Consider the following 25045-nt stretch of genomic DNA (forward strand, 5'->3'; position numbering starts at 1 on the left):
ACTTTTTAAAAAATTATTATCCACCAATTTTGACATATATAGCACAAGATGATCCAATTTGTATTTGAGTTTCTACCATGGCCTACATCATTCACAATGTGCAAAATTATTATCAGCGTTTTGTATTTGAGTTTCTGTTACACTTTAAACACTTATACCAGTCTCATAAATGTATACCTAATACAAATATTTTACTCGGCATAACTGCATGTTTCGTCTTGTAAAATGGCTTCATAATCGTAGGCAAAGAGTACTAATTGAAAATTACAGTAAAGGTTGAATCTAAATATATAGCGTACGTGCTTGAACTATTCATATGAAAACAAAAACAACACAAAATATCGTGCTTGATCAAAACGTGAAAAACAGGAGCAAAGGTAATTTTTTTTTTTAGTTTTAATGGTAAAAAACGCAAAGCTACAAAATCGATCAAAAGGAGGACTGAGCTATCAATGTGAAATTTTGTAATTTAAGTACTGGTTTCTCATGGCTAAAACATTTAACATAAATTGTTTATTTCTTCACATCCATCAAGTTCTTAAAAGATTTTAACTCATTTTCTTGAACAAACAAAGAAGAAATAAATAAACAATTTGAACTCCAATCTCATTATTCGTTTCCTTCCACAATCAATATGATTATCTTAATTAATAAAAAATTTCATCGAGCATTCAAATTCTTTTAATTATTAAAAAAATAAAAGGGTCAGTGGTATATCCCAAGTCCCTTCTACAAAAGATAATAAAAAGAATTTGTCCATGCTTTAATATAACAAACTGCTTATAATATAGTTGAAGTGTTCTATTTTGTGACTTGGAAGAGTTTAGTTCAAATCTCTACAGTCATGTAATTTTACTAGTATAAAAAATAAAAAATAAAGTCCCCCAATTTAAATTAAAATTTTTGAATCAAACCCGCCCAATAGGACTGGGTGACACATTCCTACTCGTAGTGTAAGGATTTATTATTATTTAGATGTTAGGAAAAAAATATTTTGGGTTGAAAGTGTGCTTTAAATGAGGGATGGTTCTGTTTTTTATTTTATTCAATTGGGGCCGATTCTGATGGTAATTTCTTCATTTGGGGCTAATTCTTGGAAGAGTTAGATTTGCCAGCTTGGTGATGGGTTTATTTTCATTTTTGGATAACATTTGCTCTACTTGGATCATCGACACCATTAAGTTTTTATGGGAATTGCATGAATTTTTACTTAGTCAGCTGACATTGGTCACTAAAATTATATTATTTAATAATATCATATTTATTTTAATAATATTATTAGGTTATTTAATAATATTATATTCATTAAAAATAATTATACAAAATTTATTTAAATATAATATTATTATTTTTAGTTAAAAATAATAATTCACAATGATTCTAAGTTAAAATTACTTAAAACTAATATTATTATATTCATAGAGAATTAATAATATTGCAATATACCATCTCTATTTAAAAATATAAATTATTATTATACTTATTTAAAAATAATAGTAAAATATTTATTTAATATTAATATTATAATATACATAGTTTATTTTAAGAAAATATTAATTTCACATTATATTATTAATAATAATATTTTATCAATAATTTTTAGTTTACATAATTAAAATTAAAATTAATAAAAATTGTTTTACATAATTAAAATTAAAATTAATAAAAATTGTGATTTACATTATTAAGAATATTAATAATTATTATTGATTTATATAATTAAAATTAATTGTTGTCCATTGTTGTAGATAAAAAGTTTTACAAAAATACAAGAAGGTATTCATCATAAAGTGTTTGATTGCTAAAGATACAAATACATTTTCAACATAAAATTTTAAATCCTCATAATTATGATCTTGGTTCTTGGTATGTTTATATTTATATGAGTCCGATTCTTGGCATATGAGTTTGTTGTTAATATATGTTGTCATATAGTTACACTTAATAAATGCAAAAATTTTAAATAAAATTTTAAATTATCAGGCATCATTGTTGAAACGGATAAATCTTGGATATGGTCTGCAACAATGTCCAAATTGCATGAAGGAGTTGAGGAGTTTGTAAATTTTGCTACACTTAATTCTAAAAATCATAGATTAGTTAGATGCCTTTGTATTAATGGTTGCAACCTACAGTTTCATACTCTTGAACGAATAAAGGGTTATTTATTTCAAAATGGTTTTCTCCTGACATACCTCGTTTGGGATAAACATGCATGGAAAGGTTGATTCAAATGCAGCCTCTACAAGTTGCCTAAAGTATTATGAAAATCATGAATTTCAATTCCAAGATCACAGTAATGTTGAGGATATGATCCACGATGCGTCTAAACAATATTACCAAAATTCTAAGGGTCTTAGGGGTATACTTGAGGATGGTACGAGGCCTTGGTATTTGGGTACAAAGTATTCTAACTTGTTGGGGTTAATGAAATTGTATTATGTGAAAGGAAAGCATGGCTGGTCTGATCAAGGGTTTACTACTTTGTTAGAAGTTTTTTCTGACATGTTTCTAGTAAATAATAATGTTCCCAAGTCAATGTATGTATTTAAAAAAATAATGGAAGTGTTAGAATTACATTATGAGAAAATACATGCATGCAAGAATGATTGCATTCTCTTTTGAAAAGAGAATACAAATCTAAATAAATATCCTACTTGTGGCATGTCTAGATAGAAAAGAAAAAAAAATTAAAACAAATAGTAACTAGGTGCCTACAAAGTTGTTATGGTATTTTCCTTATATTCTTAGATTCAAATGTATGTTTCAATTGCTCCAAATTGTTGGGAACTTGACTTGGCATACTAATCACAAAACTAAAGATGGAAAAAACTTCGCCATCTGAAAAAATCACCAACATGGCATTTAGTTGACTCTGATTGGCCTGACTTTGGCCAAGAACCTAAATATGTTCGTATAGGTCTCTCAAGTAATGGGATTAATCCACACAGTACTTTTAGCTCTACCAATAATTGTTTGCTAGTTATGTTAATCATTTACAATATTCCTCCATGAATGTGCATGAAGAGAAAATTAATTATATTGTCTTTATTGATATCGAGGCCTAAAAAACCTGGGAATCATCTAGATGTTGTTGTACTAAATTCAAATGTTATCGGTATCAATGTGCAAGTGTACACAACAAATAATATAATGATAAGTATTCAAGATCGTCTTCACAAGGATTGATGTTATTAGATTTACTAGAACAATCTTTAACAGTGCATTGATTATTCTAAATTAAAACAAGATAACTAATGAAACTAAATACTAATTAAAATAAACTTGCAATAATTTAAAATGCAATCAATAAAATTATCACATTAAACACAAGAATAAAACCAATGAGAATGAAGTAATTGAGTGAGTGAACTCTCTTAATGGTTTTGACTGTTTCTTCTAATTTTTAGACTCAGTTGCTACAATATCTGTTATAGCACTTGGCAGAATCATATTGTATCCTCAACTATCGCATGTTGAATGTCTTATATCTATATGCAACCTAACACTGACCAATTGTTATGCTAACATAAGATATAGCATTACACATTTAGGTTCTATTTACCCTACAAGATAAATCCTTATGTCTAATCATCACTAATTTTAGATTAGACATAGCCCTTTTGGAATCAAATAAAACTCAACTCAGGAAATTCAATCTAAAACCAAGTATTATTATGATATGTTCCACTAAGATAAGCCCTTTTTGTGCCTCTTCCTTAGCTTGTATCATTAAATGGGTGGTTAGCCGAAATAATGAATTGAAATAAGTATTATCAAAACAAAATGTTATAGCAAACGTACAGCAATGCATATAATTAGTCAATAACCATCAAAATTATTTATCACTCAACCACACTCAAATTTAGTTCATGGTTTGCAAAAGAAAAATAAATAAAAGAATTTTAGTCATCAAATACATCCCCATGATTAAAGAGTAAACAAGACAACAAGAGAAAAATAAAAATGACTGAATTCCGATTGACTTTTACAAATTCGCTTTGATGTTCAGAATCGATACTCACTAAAACGGCTTCATTTGTTGTCGTTTCTGATTTAATGAAGCACATGAGACGCACGTGGAAAATGAAGCTCCAAATTAGGTTGTTAAAAGCCGTTATACAGTGTGCCTCACACGTGAGTTTCTGGAATCTGCACCCACGTAGTTATGAGCAGTTGAATGCAACTAATTATGGTGTACCAAACTGGTGCCATGCTGATGAGTATATAAGGGATTGAGACTCCGTCATTACGTGTGTGAAATCCTATGAAATGTACTCTGTAAAATCCTTGTATCTTGTTGATCAATCAATGGAAGGCCTATTACTTTATTCCTCCGTGGATGTAAGCTAATGAGAATTAGTTGAACCGCATTAACCTCTTCTATTCTTTGATTTTCTGTTTGTTGATCTTTTACGTTTCTGATCTATTTTTCATTCTTAAACCATTATCAATTTGTTCCATTAAAATCTTGGTTAAGATTTCTTCAAATCATCTTTATAGCATCTGGTAATCTGGATTGAAGATCTTGGGCAACAACTTAAGGTGTCAAGGAGCCAGAGCTTTTCAGTTGCTACAATATTGTATAAAGTGCCATGGAATCGCTGAGACAAAAGATATGTGTCAGTAAATTTGTTGCACCATGATCAATGACACTAAACTCGGTGTCAATGAAAAATGTTATTGTTACCAAAATAGTATAAGAGAAAGTAATTTTCTAGTGTAATGAATAGTTTGTACCACAACCACTTTCACCTATCAATTTTATTAGCTAGTGGGACTTTCACCATTTCAATTTCCAACGATCTATTACCATCATATATATGAGAAATTTTAAAATATATTAGCGGTATCATATCAGTTATATAATAAATAAATGATGTTATTATACATGTATTTATTTTAAAAATTTACTATTTAAGTGGTGGTTATATTATATATGTATAGAAGCAACATCCAAATTATACACATCAATCTAATTTGACTCACCAAATTATTAAGCAAGAAACATTCAAACCGACTATGCATAAATATTCTGAAAACCGCAGCGGAATGAATCCTTCCATTCTACAATGCGACACCAGATATGCAAGAAGGCCAAATTCTTTGAGCATTTTTGGCACTAGGATTACGACCACATCACTATCATAAATCCGATACATACCTCGATCAAAATCAAGGTTAATTTACGAAGATATACTTTTGCTTTTCAACTGTAGCCCAAATTATACGTTCCCCCCGTCTCAAAGCACTTGCATTTGCCCCAAAAATTCTTATTCTCACGCTACATCACGAATCAAATCCAATTTTTAAGGGATAATTTTGTCCTGCACCCAACTGTTTCAACATTTTTCACCACACACCCATATGTTTCGAAAATATTCACTCCACACCCAATTCCGTTAATTTGACCGTTTATTCTAACGGTCAAAGGGCAAATTTAGAAATTCATATCCTAAATATTATTTGATGATGATAAATTAAATTTATTTGATAATTTAATTGATGAAATTATTATTAATTACCTTTAAATAAATTTTTTTAATGTAAACATTAATTATTAAATTAATATTTTATCTCATTTTATTTTTCTCTAATTCAAGATAAGGGGTATTTTGGATATTTACTTAAATTTCAAATAGCTCCGTTAAACATAACGGTCAAATTAATGGAATTGGGTGTGGAGTGAGTATTTTCGAAATATATGGGTGTGTGGCGAAAAATGTTGAAACAGTTGGGGGCAGGACAAAATTAACCCAATTTTCAAAGCCCAAAAAGCCACACACAGACACAAATGCTTGATTGCAAGAATCCACGATCTTAAAATATAACCATAATCCCAAATTAGTGGAACACTTAAATTATAAACACTTACATTAATTAACGTAGAAACAATAATAATCACGATCTAATGAACCTGAAAGAAGCTGAAGTACGTAATCTAGGTGACCTCATCTGTCCCATCACTTCGCAACTTGCACACATGTGAGGAATTTCGCATGTGTGATATTAACCTGGTAAATCATCCTGTACGTTCTTTATCTTTAATTATTAAAACTAGTCATAAAAGTGACATGGCAGAAAAGAGCTCCTGAGCTCAAAAGCCATCGCCTTGACTAAGCCAGATACATTGGACTCGAATAAACTCCATTCTTGGTCATAAAAAGAAACTTCTATTAAACACGTGTGAGCAATTAACACCCGCAAGATTCTCCACATGGCTTATTGTGGCCCCAAAATTAGCCAAAATGCCAAATGAAGTGCTTTGTCCACTCATATATATGCTACTTCCAAGGACACGAGCCATGCAGCACACAAACTTGCAAAAACGAATCAAATTGAAAGAAAAAAAAAACAAAAACAAAACAGAAGGCCATGGATGAGGAGCCAAGAGGAGAGGTAAAATACCGAGGCGTGAGGCGGAGGCCGTGGGGGAAGTTTGCGGCGGAGATACGAGATTCGAATAGGCACGGCCAGCGTGTGTGGCTGGGAACTTTTAACACGGCTGAGGAAGCGGCTAGAGCTTATGATAGAGCTGCTTATTCAATGAGGGGTCACTTGGCCATTCTTAATTTTCCACATGAATATCCTAGGGCGAGTCATCAGGGTAATAGTGCATCCTTCGGTTCGTCTTCAACGGGTTCATCTTCATCATCAATGCGGGGGAATGTGGAGAATCAGAGTGAAGAAAGTGGGCGTGGGAAGCAAGTCATTGAGTTGGAGTACCTGGATGATAATTTGCTAGATGAACTGCTTGAGCAAGAAGAGAAAAGGAACAAGAAAGGGTGAAGCTTTCTTTTCTGATAATGATTATAAGTTCATTTTTGCATTTTTTGCATGTGTATAGCTGCGGTGGCTCTCATAGACTTCAACTTAGAAAAAAAGATGTCATGGACTTTAAAATAAAGTGCTTCAGCATGAAATCTTGGACTTTTTATCGGAGTATACAGTTAACACAGGGGAGGGCTTACCCCCAGTTGTGTATAGCCCAACAACTGACAAAGGGGACAATAATAAAGCCTTATTGGGAAGCATTAATGTACTTTCCAGAGTTTCTATCTTTTGACTGAATTTGTCTTCATTTTCTCTTTTCGGGTGATTAATGTAAATGAAATGTGTCCTAGTCGAATGTCATTCTAAGACAGCTTGAGGCCCAAATTGATTTTGCTTACTTAATTAGAGCGGTTTCTCATTTATCAATGTTTGTATTTTCTCTATAGATCTTCGTTAGAGTTCTGTATTTTTTTTTTTTAATTTTAGTTAAGATAACAGTTTTCTTATTTGTTAAGGCGGAAAATGCAGCTCCCAATGACAAAATTCAGGAAATAATAGTAAGAAGAAAAAATGATCTAATGAGCATAAGTAACGGGCATATGATGAGCACTTGGATGCATGGTATAATTTTGTGATTTTTCATGAATAATATCGGAATTGTGAATTAATCAGATATTTCATATAATATTATCACTTATCATAAGTTAAACATTATCACCTTCTAGATGGTTACTCGTTAGTTGGAGACTTAGAGTTCATGGATGAATAATTAATGAATTGACTTTGTCATAGAATAAGCAGCTAGATGCGGTGTTTTGTGGAAAGGGAATTATTGGCTTGGACGTTAAAAGTTGAAACTGATTCTTGCCACCAATTTCCCACTGATTGTGATACGTAAAGATTCTTCGGCCAGCATTATATGATGGATCGAAAACAAAAGCGAAAGGACGAGCAAACAGTTAGTACCCAAGTTTGAGCAAACATACATCGTATAAGGCCATAAGCTTTCCTTTTTAGGTTCTTGCTTCAATATTGAAGTTAGCTTTTTTTGTTTTGCAAGGACCTCTCTTTTTTTCAAAAAAAAATAAAATAAAATGTAAGCAATCGTCCTGAAAGTTGGAATGAGAGGGATTCGATCTTTAATTAAATTTGAAGAGAGATCAAGGTAATCAACTAATTATTAATCAATGTAAGACTAAAATTCATCATCAAAAGTAAAAAAAAAATATATATATAAGACTAAAAAGTTGACCCCCCCCCCCCCCCCATATATTTTTTTTCTTTTGAATTAATTTCAACTTAGTGAGGAATTTAATCAAGTTAATCAATCAGGTGGGAACATAGAATGTACAAAATGATTATCGATAATGCATCTCTTCTTTAAGCTTTGTCTATGATTGTTGAAGAGTACCATTGCTTGTGGCTATAGGCTCAGTTTTAGCATATATGGAAAACTAAACTCAGTTCGACAAAAATCTTAAATTTATTTAATTAAACTGTTTTGATAATCTTACTAAGGAATAAAATTTATTATGTCCCTAAATAACTGTATAATCTCTTTTAATTTGAAAAAAAATCTCTTGCTTTGGCGAGGTTCTTCGGAGCTCATTCAAGTGTTTATCCACACACACACACTCTCATATTATATAACAGAGCTTAGATTTGACTGCCGCGATCCTTTGCAGAGAGATCAACCAAACTTATGTTCCTGTTGCTTTTGTCGGGCAGAGGGCCCACGAGCCTCTCTATCTCTCTACAGTAGAACTGTAGAAGCCTTGGCCTTTACCTTTACCTTTACCTTTTTCCTTTTATTTTTTATTTTTTGGCCTTTTTAGTTTTTATGAGAAGTTGAGCAATTATGAATAGACATATTCAGAAAAAGAAATAAATAGATGGTCAGGAATAGTCAACTTTATAAATCGTGTTGTAACATCAAAGATTTTTGATAAATTTCTCAAACTATTCAAACCTTTATATATTAATGTGTTAATAATATAATTTAAATTTATATCGTTGTTTATGTAAATATTACTATTTAATTAGTTTAATAGAATTAAAGAAAAAAAGTTTAGGCCCACTATAGATTTAATTTGGTCCACATATTATCTTGAAATTAAGGATTTCTACTTGACTGAACCTCTCAAGTTCAGTTTGGGCCTAGCTTGGCCCGGCCGGCCTGTCTACTTTCCCTATTTGACCCCCACTATTTATGTCAGTACCCCCCACTTTTCATTAACCCCTCCCAAATTTTAAAATGAATTTTCTCTTTCAATATATCCCAGATAAATCCTAATTTACCCTTGCTATCATTTTTCATACGCCCATCATTTTCTGTCATTATGATTTTAAGCATGGACAATTGAAATTAAAGTGTAAATGTGATCAAATCCTTCATTGATTATGGTTCAATATTTCTGAATCTTCTAAAGCTTTGATTCTTGGTACTCCCATAGTTCCATTAAATGGCTGATGTTCAGGAAAGACCAGCGAGCCTGCAACAAGTCCAAACTCCAAAGTTTCCTCGCCATAACTCACGAGATTTATTAATAATCACAAACAATTCAAGAATACCATTAGTTTGAAGCTCTTGAGTCCTTATATGATATGATACTTTGAAGTGGGAAGTTATTTGTTTGAGGAAACCTGGGTTCGATTGAAATTTTACATAACATTTTGCGGCAAACTCATAGTCCATGACTGGTTGGACGCTGATTTGAGATTCTCAACTTTTCTAAATAATAATCCTTTTTAGTAATTTCATACAAGGATAAAATGGAAATTATGATACAAATGATAATTGGGATTGATGAAATAATTAAGGGGATTAAATATCATCTGCTTGCATGCTTCTTGCCTATATATCAAATGGAATATGGTCACTTTTTTTCCAATGCAATGTATGGACTAAAAGAACCCTCTCGAAAAAGTTGATTAATCAAAGACAAAAAAAAAAGGGGGAGCGGATGAGAGGACTATTTACACTTTAAAATTTACTATGAATACTCTTATTTTATCAAATAATTTTTCACAAAAATATCACTTATGTAAATTACAATTAAAGATAATCTATATAACATGCCTATTATTTAACATATAATTCTCATACCTTCAACTATTAAAAAAAATTATTTTCAATACTTTAAACAATACTTATTTAAATAAAGAGAAAATCAATAGTGAAAGATTTTCACTAAACCCATGGGACTATTTTAATTTTTTTTAAAGAATTACGGTAAAGATTTTCAAAAGGAAGAAAAATTAAAAATATTTTAAATCTATTCAACTCTCTTCATCCTGCTTCTTCTTCTTGTTGGAATCCAGTTCTCGGTCGACTGCTCGTTTTTTTTGGCATGTACAAACCAATATTCATTGCTAGTTGTAATTTGTTAAATTAAATAAAAATCAATTATAATTAAAATTTTGTTAAAGAATTTGTTTATAACTCTACTTGACCATTGTTGTAAGTATATAAATGCTAAATTTCTTAAAAAATTTATTCGAGTGTATTGAATGATTTTATTGCAATTTGAATAAATAAAGATAATTCATTCAGATGATTTAACTAAGTAGATTTTTGAAATTTTAAAGAGTATATATGGTAAAATTTAATTTTTTATATCTAATAGACAAATGTACACGGTATTGAAGTTTCAAAATAATTTATAGAGTGCAAAGAACCCACTTAAAAAACTTATAGTGGATACTTTACTTTCTATTTATTTCACCCTATAATCAAAATCGTTATACAACCTTTTAACTGAAAATAGCACTAATTTCAAAATAGCTTTATAAATAATATTACCTCAATTTTATTTAGTACATGAATTCTTTCCTAATATAATAGTGTCAAAATTGAAAGATCGGACATTCAATTTAAATATGAATGCAGTTTTGAAATTCAAAGTGATTAATTACCATATACATAGATATATGTATGTATGTATGTATGTATGTACATATGTGCCATGATTAAAATTATAGCATCAATACCCTAATAAATATAAACTTTGTAAATTATACATAAGACTAGTAAATGAAAGGTAAAACAAGTAAAGTAGTATAAGAGTGGTAGATTAGTGTTTTAAAATTGCAAACAGAATAAACACTTGTAAAAATAATATAAAAATTGTAAATCAACATTAAACTTTAATTTAAAAAATAATTTACTTATTTAATTCATTTGAGCAAAGAAAAAAATTTCTCATCAATTGAAAACAAAAAATTTGTGTTGAAGACAATTGAAATAAATTTTACTAATTGGTTTAACCATAAGTTTTATAATCATGTTATGGCATTTACAAATTGCATTTTTTTTTTCATTTTCTATCATAGTATTTGTTTACCATACAAGATAATTAGGTAAAATTATTTTTCTTGATATGGATCAAGTTGAAAAAAATAAAAATACATTCTTATGTTACTATACATATATGAAATTTCAATAAAATTGGATCTAATTTTTTAATTTTACGCATATTTCATGTAGTTTTAAATTTTGCTTCTTTCTTATACTAAAAAATCATTTGGAGTTGCTATCGAGGAGATTTAGAAGGATACGAAATTAGTTATCTTACAAATAATTTTGAAAAAAAAGAAGCTTTTCAAAGTTTAATTTTGAGAATAAGTTTTCATCCTTAATAAAATTTCACAAATATCATCACATATATTACATAAATCCAAAATAATCACTATAAGGTAATCATTATTATAATGAGTTTTAATTTTATATTTGTAGGTTTTAAAATTTTTTAATTACTCTTATAATATTTACTTGTTTTACGTTTTATTTATAAGTCTTCTATTTCATTTATGTAATTTTTATGTTATTTTACACTTAATGTTGGTTTAAAAGTTTTATATTACTTCTGTAAACTTATGTTATGTTTACCAATAATACATCATTTTACCACTCTTATGTAATTTACTTCTTTTACCTACTATTTACTGGTGTTGTGTTTTATTTACTTAATTTATGTTTTATTTTATATTTGATGTTAATTTACAAGTTTTATGGTATATCTATAAATTTATGTTTTGTTCACCAATAATACATCATTTTACCACCCCTATGTTAATTTATTTATTTTACATTCTATTTATAGGTGTTATGTTTTATTTTCTTAATTTATGTTTTATCTTACACTTTATATTAATTTACAAGTTTTATATTATATTAATAAGTTTTTCTTTCTATTTTATTTATCAATAATATATCAATTTACCGCTCTTATGTTGATTTACTTGTTTTACCTTCTATTTACAAGGCTTATATTTTATTTAATTACTTAATTTATGTTTTATTTTACACTTAATATTGATTTATAAATTTTATGTTACATCTATAAGTTTTTATTTTGCTTGCCAATATTACACAATTTACCATTTGTATGTTAGTTTACTTATTTTACCTTCCATTTACAAGTCTTATGTTCTATTTATATAATTTATGTTTTGTTTTACACTTATCATTAATTTACAAGTTTTATTTTAAATTTAACTATTTTACACTTCATTTACATAATTTATGTTAAATTATGGTATTGATGCCGTCATTTTAATTACGTCATTATGAAATGACATATGTATGTATGTATGTATACATATATATATACACATACATACATATATTGAACAATACAGATGCTTTTGAGAGTAATAGTATGGTTTAAAGAAAAAGATTTGCCAAGAACTTCAAAATTTTGCCTCCTTAATTGGATTACCTTTCCAAAAACTCCAAATTACATGTTGATTGATTATTGCAATAAACATTCTCTTTGCAGTAGCCACTGCCATTCATGGCTTTAAAAGTTTAGGAAAAAATCTTTTTTTTTTCAGGTTTAGGGAAGTAAAGAGTATTGCCAGTGGTGAAAGAGTAACTTTTGGAGATAATATACATAAACTAAAAAGGCATGTTATGAGGGAAAAAAAAATGAATTTAACCGTACAATATTATTATTGCCACTTGTCATTGTAAAAATTAAGTTCATAGAGGATCCAAATTCTTTTATTTAACTTTTAACTATATTAATGTATTATGTGGAGTTTATTACTTAAAAGCTACTACTTAATAACCAACAAACGTGTAAATCAGCTGGCATAGAGCTATTCTAGCTTAACCAAGGTCATCAGTTCGAGATTTGAGAATGCAGCTGCGTTAAAATACTTGTTAGGAGAGTTTTACCACCCTAATGGTTCTACCCGGCTCGAATCTGGATTAGTCGAGATCCAATGTGATTTCCGGATATCATATGGTTTAATACACCGGAAAAAAAAAAGCTACCATATAATATGCGCACTAATCATTTTAGAAATACGTTGTCCTAGAAAGGTTGTGCCCTTAACCAGTAGCCCTCAAATTACATATGCACATGCAGTAAGACATACTTGCACATCCAAAAACCTTTTTCAGTTAAATTCAAGGATTCAGCTCTTTATGAATGGACATTTATGACTGTCACTATAAATCTAATTATAGAAAATTTTTATCACATATAAACTTGCAATGCTATAGTAAGGCGATTTGTTGTGTTGATCCAAGCTAATTAGCTGGCTTGTAATAGAACTTCATTTCTTGATATGAACATGAATAGATTGTGCACATAAAGGACTAGTTCATGAGTCTAACTCATACATAAAAGTTAGTTTGATATATACATATGCAATATTAATTATGTCGTTAACACTAAGATAAAATTTTCACTTAATAAGACATAAATTTGCATAAATTATATATAACAATGTAGCTGTTCATGGCTTCCTTTTGTAACAGAATCTATAGAAGATAATACTTGGATGCTGTAACAAGAATCAAAGATAACACTTGGATGCCATAACAAACAAGAATCTTCTTCTTTTCTGCCTTTTCTTTAAGAGTGACCACTTAGAAGACACGCAATGTCGCAATCTTAAAAGTATATTTGCAGATGCACAGAATAATTTTTAAATTAGATTCTTGTTCATATCAAAATCAACAAAAAAATCCAAATCTTTAGTCTTGTCTTAGGGTTCCAATTCGCCATCTTTGAAGGAGTAACTTTCTAATATATGAATCACATAATTACTTGAATTGGTCATGCTATGACTGTTGCTTTAACCAAAGCACGATTTATCATTTGCATTCCGCCGTAACTCATTAATAGTCCATTGCCTGATCTAATTTTGGTCCTTCATTTTATGAGAAGAGCCAAAACATAAATTCAACTTGGTTGAAACAGTCCGAGAGGGTAACCCTGAAGGTAAGAAGCCAAACATTAGTACTCTTCTGCAGATGCAAAACCGCTGGTTACTCATTTAATAGGCCTACTTACCTTTTAATGTATGTTAATGAAGTTACCTTTGATCCAAAGCCTTAATTTTGAAAGTAATAAGAGCCAAACATATGTATATATAGATCAATATCTATGCTGATTTCTTCACTGGTGGTTTGTGGGCATTTTTAAATTTTTAATTTCTTCAAGATCCATAGCCTCTAAAGTTCAAATTTGAACATTTTCAAGTAATTGAGAACGGATCCTTAAAGAAAATATGTTTTGTCATTTGGAGGAGCCGAATATAGAGTTGGAACAATTTGAAATAGCTAATTTGATGAAGGTCAAATTTATTCTGTACACATCATTTGTTCATTTGTTGATGAAGATATCCTTGGATGTCTATGGTGCACATTTTCCCCTCCTGATGGTACGATTGCTATGCTTTTATTAATTGCTTGTTTTTATTATAAGAGTTTGTGCGCAATTTAATCTTGATTGTATTGCATATTTGCTATTATGAATGGTTTCATGGGAGTTATGTTTATTGTAAAAATAAAAATTTAGGTGAATTCCTACAAAACGAGCAAAAATGTTAAAAAGAATTCTACATCATTGACTAATAATCAACTCGTACCTGGGATTAAATATATAAACTTAAACGAAATATGAATTTTGACTTAGTTTTTTAATATGAATTAAATCCATGAGTTTCTATGTAGTATCAAAGCGAACTCGTAGTATATCCCTATTACATTTCCAAATGACCAAAACCAGAATCACACACCATATTAAGTTCAACAATAACTACTACATTATACAAAACAAAAAATATGAATTAAAATTTCGTGAATCCAATAAAATTCAAATTCCGTCTTGAGTAGTGCCTCTTCTTGTCGTTGCACTTTTCTGCTTTGCATTACGACATAAAACAACACGAAACTTCAACTATTAAAAGGGATCAAATTTAAGCTAATTGTATAGCTGCATTGCTTCAATTTAAAACTGCAAAAGTAACTGAAAATTTTGATCAAAACAAGCAACAAGAGTACAAACCGTTTGAAACTCAATCTTTCTTTCTTTCCTTCTTCTCATCTTCAGATTCAAGCATCTCCTCCAACACCTTATCATCCAAATACTCTAACTCAATGACTTGCCTCTGTGATTGTCCACTCGATGAAGAGCCTCCCTTCTCAAACCTCTCACTAGAAACACTAGAAGATGAAGACGAAGACGAAAGACGATGAGGGCCAGCATACCCCATCACTTGAGAATAATACTCATTAGGGAAATTGAGAATCGCAAGATGACCTCTCATGTTAAACGCCGCACGATCATAAGCACGAGCTGCCTCTTCTGCTGTCTCAAATGTCCCTAACCAAAGCCGTGCCCCTTGCCTCGAAGGGTCTCGTATCTCTGCTGCAAACTTTCCCCATGGCCTTCTCCTAACTCCCCGATATCTTACTTCTTCTCTTCTTTTCTCTTCCTTTTCTTGCCTCTCTTTCCCTTTGCTAGGCTTCTCCATGCTTTATTAATGTTTCGTTTAACGTATATAGAAACCCTTTTTGTTTTCAAATTTGGTTGCTTCTCACCATAAATATATAGTCAGATGTGACGTTGGGATGTCAATTCTCAAGAACCTGGATTGAATACATGTATGTCTTTGTTCATATCTTTTTCTCCTGGGAAGGTGTTTATTGATTGGAGAATTAGATTTGAATCCGTCTACCATTCCTATAATAGAATTGAAAAAGGTTAGTGAATTACTTTTTATTGATAGGGGCAATTCTTCTTTTTAAATATGGTTCTGATTCTTGCTTTTTGGTACATATTAGAATAAAATGGATTATGTTGTTCAATATTTCAAGTCGTAAATTAAGACTAATATTGAATAGGAAGATCGACTGTTTTATGACTACTTTTTAATTCAGAAGATTGCCAAATCACACACCTGAGGCAATTTGACTTCTGGTGAAATGTACTTGTTTTTATGAAATTCAATGGAATAACATCATGCCATGATGGGAATTTTACTATTTCTTGTAGTGAAAACAACATCCACTTGACCAAATGTAATAGTTTGTTGAAGGTGAGCTTTTGTTCCGAAACAAGGTATAAAAATTTTGCAAGCTCATATGTTCAAAATCAATATTGTGTCGTAGGGTACAACTTTATTTTGTGCGGACTGCAAACGGGCACAAGCATGGGATTTGTTAACTCACGTGTATATATATATATAGCAAGTTACGTGTATATATTATTGGTTGTTATATGTTTCCTAGTTTGATAGGATTTCCTTTCCTTGTGAACTAAGGTAATTCTTATATACATATAAATATTGATCAATAAGAGTGCAGACTAGGGAAGACCAAACTCAAACAAAAACAAAAGATAAAGAGGCTAGCGGAAGTGGATTGGGCAAGACAATGATGTCTCTTACTTCCTCTCAGCCAATGATAATCCTGGAACTATCATCACTCAAGTGCAAGGGCTATGCGGATTGCATTGCGGGCCAAGAAGAAATTTGGTTTTGTTGATGGAACCATGAAACAGCCTGCTGATGACTCGGCTGATTTGGAGGATTGGTGGATGGTGAATTCAATGTTGGTCTCCTGGATACAAAATACAATTGAACCGAATTTGCGATCTACTGTGACTTATACAGAAGGTGCTAAGTTGTTGTGGGATGATATCAAGGAAAGGTTCTCTGTTGGGAATGGAACACGTGTGCAGCAACTTAAATCTGAGTTGGCGAATTGCAAGCAGTGAGGTATGACTATTTTGAATTATTATGGGAAACTCAAGATGTTGTGGGAAGAATTGAGTAACTACGAGCAATCGCCTGCTTATATATGCAGTAATTGTACGTGTAATCTAGGTGCGGAATGGGATAAGAAACGAGATGAAGAAAAGTTGCATCAATTCTTGATGGGTCTTTATGAAGCCGTGTGCGGTGGTGTGCGGTCTCATATTCTAAGCACCGAGCCGCTGCCAAAGTTGAACCGTGCCTATGCCATAGTCATTCAGGAGGAGCAGGTTCAGTCAATGACACGTGCTAAAGAAGAACAAAGTGAACCTGTAGCATTTGCCGTTCAAGCCACGCAAGGATCACATGACAACCGTGATAAGTCTTCTGTACTTTGTACCCATTGCAACAAGACTGAACATGAAACATCTTCCTGTTTCCAGCTTATTAGGTATCTCGAATGGTGGGGTGAACGACCAAAAGCCATGAGGAATGCAGGTCGTGGTCGCGACAATTCATGACAGAATGGTGGAAACAATGGGCGTGATCATGGAGGTCCTGCTCGGGCCAACGCTGCTCAAGTCACGACATGGTCTAACAATTCATCTGGAGAACTCCCAGAATCAGCCACAAGCAGTCTCAGTGGCTTGAGCAGTGAGCAATAGAACACACATTGCTTAATCTTTTAAACAATAAAAAAGACAGCACCTCACGGATTAGTGGTATGCGTAATTCAATGGAGTGGATTCTTGATACTGGGGCCTCACATCACATGACAGGAAACAGAAAAATCTTATGCGACATTGTATATGTTATTTCTTGTTCTATTCGACTACCTGATGGAAACGTGATAATAACAAATACAAAAGGAATAATTGTGCTTGCTAACCACCTGCGACTAAATAATGTTTTATTTGTGCCAAGTTTAACTTGCAATTTAATTTCTGTATTACAACTGATTCGAGATGCCAATTTTTTTATTCAATTTTTTGATCAATTATGTGTGATATAAGACCGCATTACGAGGATGCTGATTGGAGCGGGTGAGTAGCGAGAGGGACTTTATTATTTTTAGGACATTGGTTCAGTCGCCGCTCTTTCTAGTGTTGCCAACCGAGCTTGTGATTTATGGCATCGAAGGTTGGGGCATCCTTCCTCTAAAGTTGTTTAGCTGCTCCCTTTTTATTGATTCGGCCTCTTGTCTGTCTAGTTTTCAGAATTGTGATGTATGCTTTCGAGCAAAATAGTGTCGTCACAAATTTGTTTTAAGAAATAATAAAGCTTCAGATATTTTTGAATTGATTCATTGTGACTTGTGGGGACTTTATTGCACAGCTAGTTCTTGTAGTGCTCATTATTTCTTGACTATTGTTGATGATTTTTCTCCCGGTGTTTGGACATATCTGCTAGTCACGAAGAATGAGGTTGGGCGTGTATTATGTAATTTTTTTAGTACGGTCTCTAAACAATTCCATAAACTCGTTAAAATCATACGGACAGACAATGGGACCGAATTTATGCATTTATTTGATTTCTTTGTTGAGCATGGCATTCATCATCAGACATCTTGTGTGAGTACTTCTCAACAGAATGGTCGAGTCGAACGCAAGCATCGGCACATTCTCAATGTTGCTCTCGCTCTGCGCTTTTAGGCTTTCTTACCAATTGAATTCTGGGGTGAATGTGTCCTAACTGCTTACTACTTGATCAATCAAACACCTTCTGTTCTTCTTGATGGACAGACTCCTTATGAATGACTATTTGGCAAGGCACCATCTTATGCAAATATTCAGTCATTTGGTTGCCTCGCCTATGCCTACAACCGTGATCATCGCGGTGATAAATTCGCTAGTCGAAGTCGTCGCTGTATATTCATGGGTTATCCCTTTAGTAAAAAGGGATGATATTTGTATGATTTGGAGAGTGCCTCATTCTTTACATCCTGGGATGTAATGTTCATTGAGCATGACTTTCCCTACAAGGCTTTAACCGAACCAGCTGCTACTGCCACGCCTGCTCCTAAGCCTGATGAACCGGTTTTAGCTGAGTATTTATCATATAATTTAAGTGCTCATGTTGTCTCACCAAATTCGGTTCCTGTTGCTTCACAGGATACAGGCGATGTTCTTGAGACCATTAATACTCCATCACTTGTACCCACATCTCATATTCTTGATGAGCATGCTTCTGACGACATGGGGGACATTGAGGCTGTTGAGACATCATTGCAACAACAACTGGCATTGGGGTGCCATCTTAGATAATGACAACAATCGATTAAGTTAAAAGATTATGTATTGCATATTATTCAGCATTTGATTCCCTCTTCGCGGCCATCTTCATGCTTACATGCTCAATCACTTCCTACAGGTAGTCATTATCCCATACTTGATTATGTGAATTGTAATAATTTTTCTGCTCGACATTGTGCTTTTCTAGCAGCGATTACTGTAGGAGTTAAGCTTGCCTCTTTTGCTGAAGTCGTGAGAGATCGTAGATGGCGTGAGGCCATGAAGTCTGAATTGCAGGCACTGGAAAATAATAACACATGGACTGTTGTGTCTCTACCACCTAAAAAGCGTGCCATAGGTTGTAAGTGGGTGTACCGGATTAAATACAATGCCAACAGTACAGTTGAAAGATATAAAGCTCGCTTGGTGATCCTTGGGAACAAGCAAGTTGAAGGAATTGATTACACAGAGACATTTGCTCCTGTTGTAAAACTTGTTACAGTTCAAACTTTTCTGGTTGTTCCTGCAACTAGGAATTAGAAGCTTCAACAGATGGATGTTCACAATGCTTTCTTACACCGTGAGCTTAATGAAGAAGGTTACATGCACTTACCGCCTGGTTTCACCTCAAACGAATCTAGAATGGTTTGTCGTCTAAGAAAGTCATTATATGGATTAAAGTAAGTCCCCCGTTGCTGGTTTACAAAGTTGGCAGCGGCTTTGTTCAATCGAGCTCGGATTATTCTCTTTTTACCTTGCATTGGGATAAGATACATCTACTTGTGCTTATGTATGTTGATGATATAATTGTTTCGGGAAACAACAGCGAAGCTATTCGGGTATTCAAGATGTATTTGAGTGATTATTTTTATATGAAAGATTTGGGTCCATTAAAATATTTTTTTGGTATTGAAGTTGCAAGAAATCTGACATGAATCTTCCTGTCTCAACGGAAGTATGTGTTAGATATTATCTCTGAGGTTGGATTACTTGGTGCAAAACCAGCCTCATTTCTCTTGGAACTGAATCATCAACTAGCTTTGGCCGAAAGCCCTTATTTTTCTGATCCTACGAAATATCGACGACTCGTAGGAAGACTAATTTATCTTTCCGCTACAAGGCCAGAGTGTTCCTATTCGGTTAATCTGCTTTCTCAATTTATGTAGCAGCCGCAGGAGCGGCATTGGGAAGCAACTTTGCGAGTAGTTCGCTATCTGAAAGGTAACCCTGGTCAAGGTGTGTTTTTAAGATCAAATTGTGATTTGCAACTTCATGGGTGGTGTGATTCTGATTGGGCAAGCAACCCCGTATCTCGGCGTTCTTTATTTGGGTGGTTTGTCATGCTTTGATCATCTCCTATATCTTGGAAATCTAATAAACAAAACACCGTTGCGCGATCCTCTGCTGAGGCCGAGTATTGTGTCATGGCAACAGTTACATGTGAGCTCAAGTGGCTCAAAGGGTTGTTGATGTCTCTCGGAGTTGATCACTCACGGCCCATGCACCTGTATTGTGACAGCCAGGCTGCTCTTCATCTAGTTGCCAACCCCGTGTTTCATGAACTGACCAAGCACATCGAAGTTGACTGTCATTTTGTCCGAGACGAAATTCAACGAAGAAACATACGGCCTGCCTATGTGTCTACTACTATTCAGCTAGCTGATATCTTCGCAAGGGCACTTGGCAGCAAAGAGTTCGAGTTCCTTCTTCGCAAGTTGGGCATTCATGATCTCTATGCTCCAACTTGAGGGGGGTGTTAACTCACGTGTATATATATATAGAGCAAGTTACGTGTAAATATTATTGGTTGTTATATGTTTTCTAGTTTGATAGGATTTCCTTTCCTTGTGAACTAGGGTAATTCTTATGTACATATAAATATTGATCAATAAGAGTACAGACTAGGGAAGCCACTGCAGTTTTGCATCGTAAAATTCTTCAGGATTTGAACTAGTTTGCAATAACTAACTATAATTTAAAACCAAATTAGTACTACATTACATATACTGGAAATCGCATCTTTTTTATTGTCTTATGATCATATATGTCGTTTAAACTGCTGGGGACAAATAAAAATAATACAACAAAATAAGTATAATACGAATCTTGGGTTTTATATATATATGGTTTAGGTAACTCTCAACTCTTGAGTATGAGTTTTGCCCATAGGCTTTTATATAGTATCAGAGTCAGACTCAAGTATGAGTAGGTCCACACTACCGTACCACGTGATAAGGATACATAAAAAAAACTATCTTTCCACATGATAAAAACCTATTAAAAAGACCAACCAACTAAGGTTATATTTGGTATAACTTTTCAAATAAAGTTTGTTTAAGTAATGTTTTTGTTAGCAGGGCTTTCATAAAAAAATTTTAGTTGCTTGGTTGTCAATGAGAGATTTTATTAAAAATTGTAAAATTACTTTAATAGAAAATTTTTTAAACTTATATTATGAAAACAATGAAATAAGATTGTCAAATAAGTAAAAGATATTTTATACATTTTGACGTCTTAAAAAAAATTTTCAACCGTTACTCTCAAAAGTATTTATTTGTAGGAGCAAAATAATCTATTTAATCTTCTAAAACTCTAGCGAAAAATAAAATCAAACAACAATAAAAATTAAAAAAATTTATGAAATTAAATAAGTATTTATAACTATTACATAAGTAAACATATAAGACTTGAACAACCTTTAATTCTCGAATTATATCGTACTTCTATGCTGTGAACTCCTGACAAAACGGGTTGTGTGATACCATACTATATGTACACATATTGTGTCTCCTATCGCGCTAGAGATTGGCTGGCCCACGATGTATCTTTAGAAATCATATTTGGTTTGGAGCAAGGGACCGATATTAGAAATGCCTATTGTATTTAAAGAGGTGGTTTTTTTGCTTTAACAGAGTCAAAGAGTTATCATGGGACACCGCTGTAAAAAAAGTCTTTCTTCACAAGTTCTCTCTCTTTGAGTGAGAACCCATAATGAAAGGATAGTAGCCCATAGGGCTGTAAGAAGTCACCCACGAGTTAGGTGTCCTGTTAGCTTAGTTTTAGATTATTTTCATTATCGTTGTAGAGTTGTTGAAGCCTTAATTGCAGAGAAAGTGGTAGATATCCAAGAGTAACTATCTCATGGAAACAGAGAAACTAATACGTAAGTGCAAAGCTATTATATTGGAAGAGAGAAAAGCAAATAAAGTAGCTATGGGTAATGTCATGACAGGAAAAAGGAGAAAGTTGATGGAGGGATGCTTACTGGGTAAAGTCTTACACCCAAGAGGAGTCAGTAGAGAGGGCCTCAGGTCAGCTTTACAGCAGGTGTGGATGATAGCAGACGAGGTGAAAATCGAAAAGCTAGGAAGTAAGATTTTTATGTTCAAATATGCCTCTGAAATTGATAAGAGAAGAGTTTTATCAGACGGCTCGTGGCATTTTGAACGAGCTTTGATAGTTCTAAAGGAGCCAAGTGGAATTAGGGAAATAATGAAGCAATCATTTACTCATGCTACATTTTGGGTACAACTCCATAATGTCCTTGTGGGGTGCATAGATCAGGAGATAATAGGAGTGTCAGGGAAGGCGATTAGAATCGTTGAAGAAGTTGAAACGGACGAGGAAGGAGAGTGCATCGATCAATATGCTAGAGTAAGAATTTCAATCGATATCACACAACCACTGAAGAAAATTATCTATTTGGAACAAGAAGGTGCAAAGGATGTTCCAATTCCAGTAGTATATGAGAGATTGCCAGAGTTTTATTTTTGGTGTGGCCTCATTGGGCATCAGTATAAAGAGTGTAAAAATTACAAAGGCCGGCTACAGGACAAACTTGCCTATGGAATATGGATGCAGGCAGCCCCCTTATTCGGCAAATCTAAAACTAGTAGATTCAGTGAAATAGGGCCAAAGGCTAATGACAAAATTGTTAGCCAGGCAATTAAGAGTAACCATAAAGATTCTAGAGGTAATCTAGATTCTCAGCAACAACAATCCAGTCCATCACACAAGGGTAATGCAACCGAGCCAGGAACAGACTTGGACTAAGAAGACCCACACGTGGCAGCTAACCGAGGGAGCAACGTAGAGGAAGTAGGTGAAATGCAATCAATGCCTAGTTGGCATAAGTCAAGAGAGTAGATGATAGACTGCAACAAGCAACCATTGACATCTGACAAGGAGAAAGCCCCAAGGAAGATAAACAATAAAGCGGGAAAAAGTCATGAAAAAGAGACGGAATGTGAAAAATTTACCACTGAGGAAACATCAATTGATGCAAGATTTTAACAACAAGCTAAGGCCCAAAGTAGTGGAGAAAAAGAAGAAGGAATAGAGGATGGCCCAAACTCAACCCAATTAAAATGCAATAAAAAGAATTGGAAACGTCAGGCCCGAAAATAAAATGAGAAGGGAGCAAGTAAACAGGGAACATATCTAACTAAAAGGCCGCACTGTGCATCAACGGGAATGAGCCCAAACCAGAAAAAAAACAAAGTTGTTAGTCTCGTTAAAGAAGTACAAAGACAAGCTCAACATCATTCACCTTTAGCAAAACTCCAGCTAACATGGGAATTAATGGCTGCAGAAGATATGGAGGTGTCAATGCCTGTTATCACAAATATATTAGTGGAGGCTGGTGGCCAACCCCGCCGAAAGCCATGAAAATTCTCAGCTAGAATGTCTGAGGTTTGGGGAATTCTAGGACATTCCTAGCCTTGCAAAAATTCTCCAGCAACATAGACCGCAAATTATGTTTCTATGGGAAACAAAGTTAACACCTAGGCAAATGTCAGATGTGAGTAAGAAGCTGAGAATGGAAAGCTGTTAGGCAGTGAACAGAAATGGGATGGGAGATAGATTAACTTTGGTTTGGAACAATAATGTTAACGTGAGCATTACTTCATATAATAGCCATCACATTGATGCCAAAGTTCAAAATGGCAATGGGAGCTGGATGAGATGCACGGGAATTTATGGGCATCCAGAAATGAGGCAAAAGAAACACACATGGACAATGTTGAGGAGATTAGCAAGTTTGTTTGATACTCCATGGATTTGTTTCGATGATTTTAATGAAATTCTACACCCTAGGGAGAAGACATGTGGTAAAAATAGAAACCCAAACATGATTAGTGATTTTAGAGAGGCATTGCAAGCTTGTAATTTAATTGATTTGAGATGTAAAGGCTATCCATTTACTTAGGGCAATGGTAAGTTTGGTCCTAATTTTTTCGAAGAAAGATTAGATAGATTTTTATGTAACAAGAAGTGGAGAGAGGTTTATGATGATTGTGCTGCTCTTAATTTGGAAACATAGACCTCGGACCATTACCTTGTGCTAATTGAGGTAATTGAACGAGGCAGTAGTCTAAGGTATACTAAATGAAGTACTTCACGAGTGCACTACGAAGATATGTGGAGCACTTATAAGGCCTGTAAAGACATAATTCAAAGAGAGTGGAGCCAGCATGGCAATTGGAAGTATAGTAATCTAGTGCAGCTTTTTAAAGAAACAACAAAGTTGTCAATGGCTGAGCTGAAAGGTTAGAGCAGAGTGGAATTTAGAGTGAGGAAAAAAAAGCTTGATGAGTTAGTGGATAGACTCAAGGAGCTGAGATTCAGTGGGGAAGACTACAGCAATGAAGAGGAGGTCAAGAGGGTGAAAAGATAAATTCAGAACATTTTGACAGATGAAGAAATTTATTAGAAGCAAAGATCTCGTATGGATTGATTGAAAGAAGGGGATAAGAGCACAAAATATTTTCATGCAAAAGCCTCATCTTAGAAAAGAAAGAACAAGATTTGGGGCATTAAAAACAGCAAAGGGAATTGGATAGAAAAGGGCGAAAAGGTAGAAAGAGAATTCTGCGAGTATTATGCCAACTTGTTCTCAACAACAAGGTCAGATCAAAACCAGCTGGATACAGCCCTAAAAGATGTAACTCCAAGAGTCACTGATGAGATGAACAATCAGCTACAGCAACCTTTTACAAAAGAGGAGATTTTTGAAGCTTTATCACAAATGTGCGGTACCAAAGCTC

At 33.2% G+C, this 25045-nt stretch overlaps 2 protein-coding genes across 2 annotated transcripts; one reads left to right on the forward strand and one right to left on the reverse strand.

Annotated features, from left to right (window-relative positions):
• Positions 1-6328: 6328 nt before the first annotated feature.
• Positions 6329-7147, forward strand: LOC18033206 (ethylene-responsive transcription factor ERF096). The gene has a single exon (XM_006420138.2). The coding sequence runs from the start codon at positions 6376-6378 to the stop codon at positions 6787-6789; it is 414 nt and encodes a 137-aa protein (XP_006420201.1). The 5' UTR covers positions 6329-6375; the 3' UTR covers positions 6790-7147.
• Positions 7148-15087: 7940 nt separating this feature from the next.
• Positions 15088-15546, reverse strand: LOC18033301 (ethylene-responsive transcription factor ERF098). Its single transcript, XM_006420139.1, has one exon. The coding sequence runs from the start codon at positions 15544-15546 to the stop codon at positions 15088-15090; it is 459 nt and encodes a 152-aa protein (XP_006420202.1).
• Positions 15547-25045: the final 9499 nt, after the last annotated feature.

This window comes from Citrus clementina, unplaced genomic scaffold (assembly GCF_000493195.1).
Source record: "Citrus clementina cultivar Clemenules unplaced genomic scaffold, Citrus_clementina_v1.0 scaffold_9, whole genome shotgun sequence".
In the NCBI taxonomy this organism is placed as follows: Eukaryota; Viridiplantae; Streptophyta; class Magnoliopsida; order Sapindales; family Rutaceae; genus Citrus; species Citrus x clementina.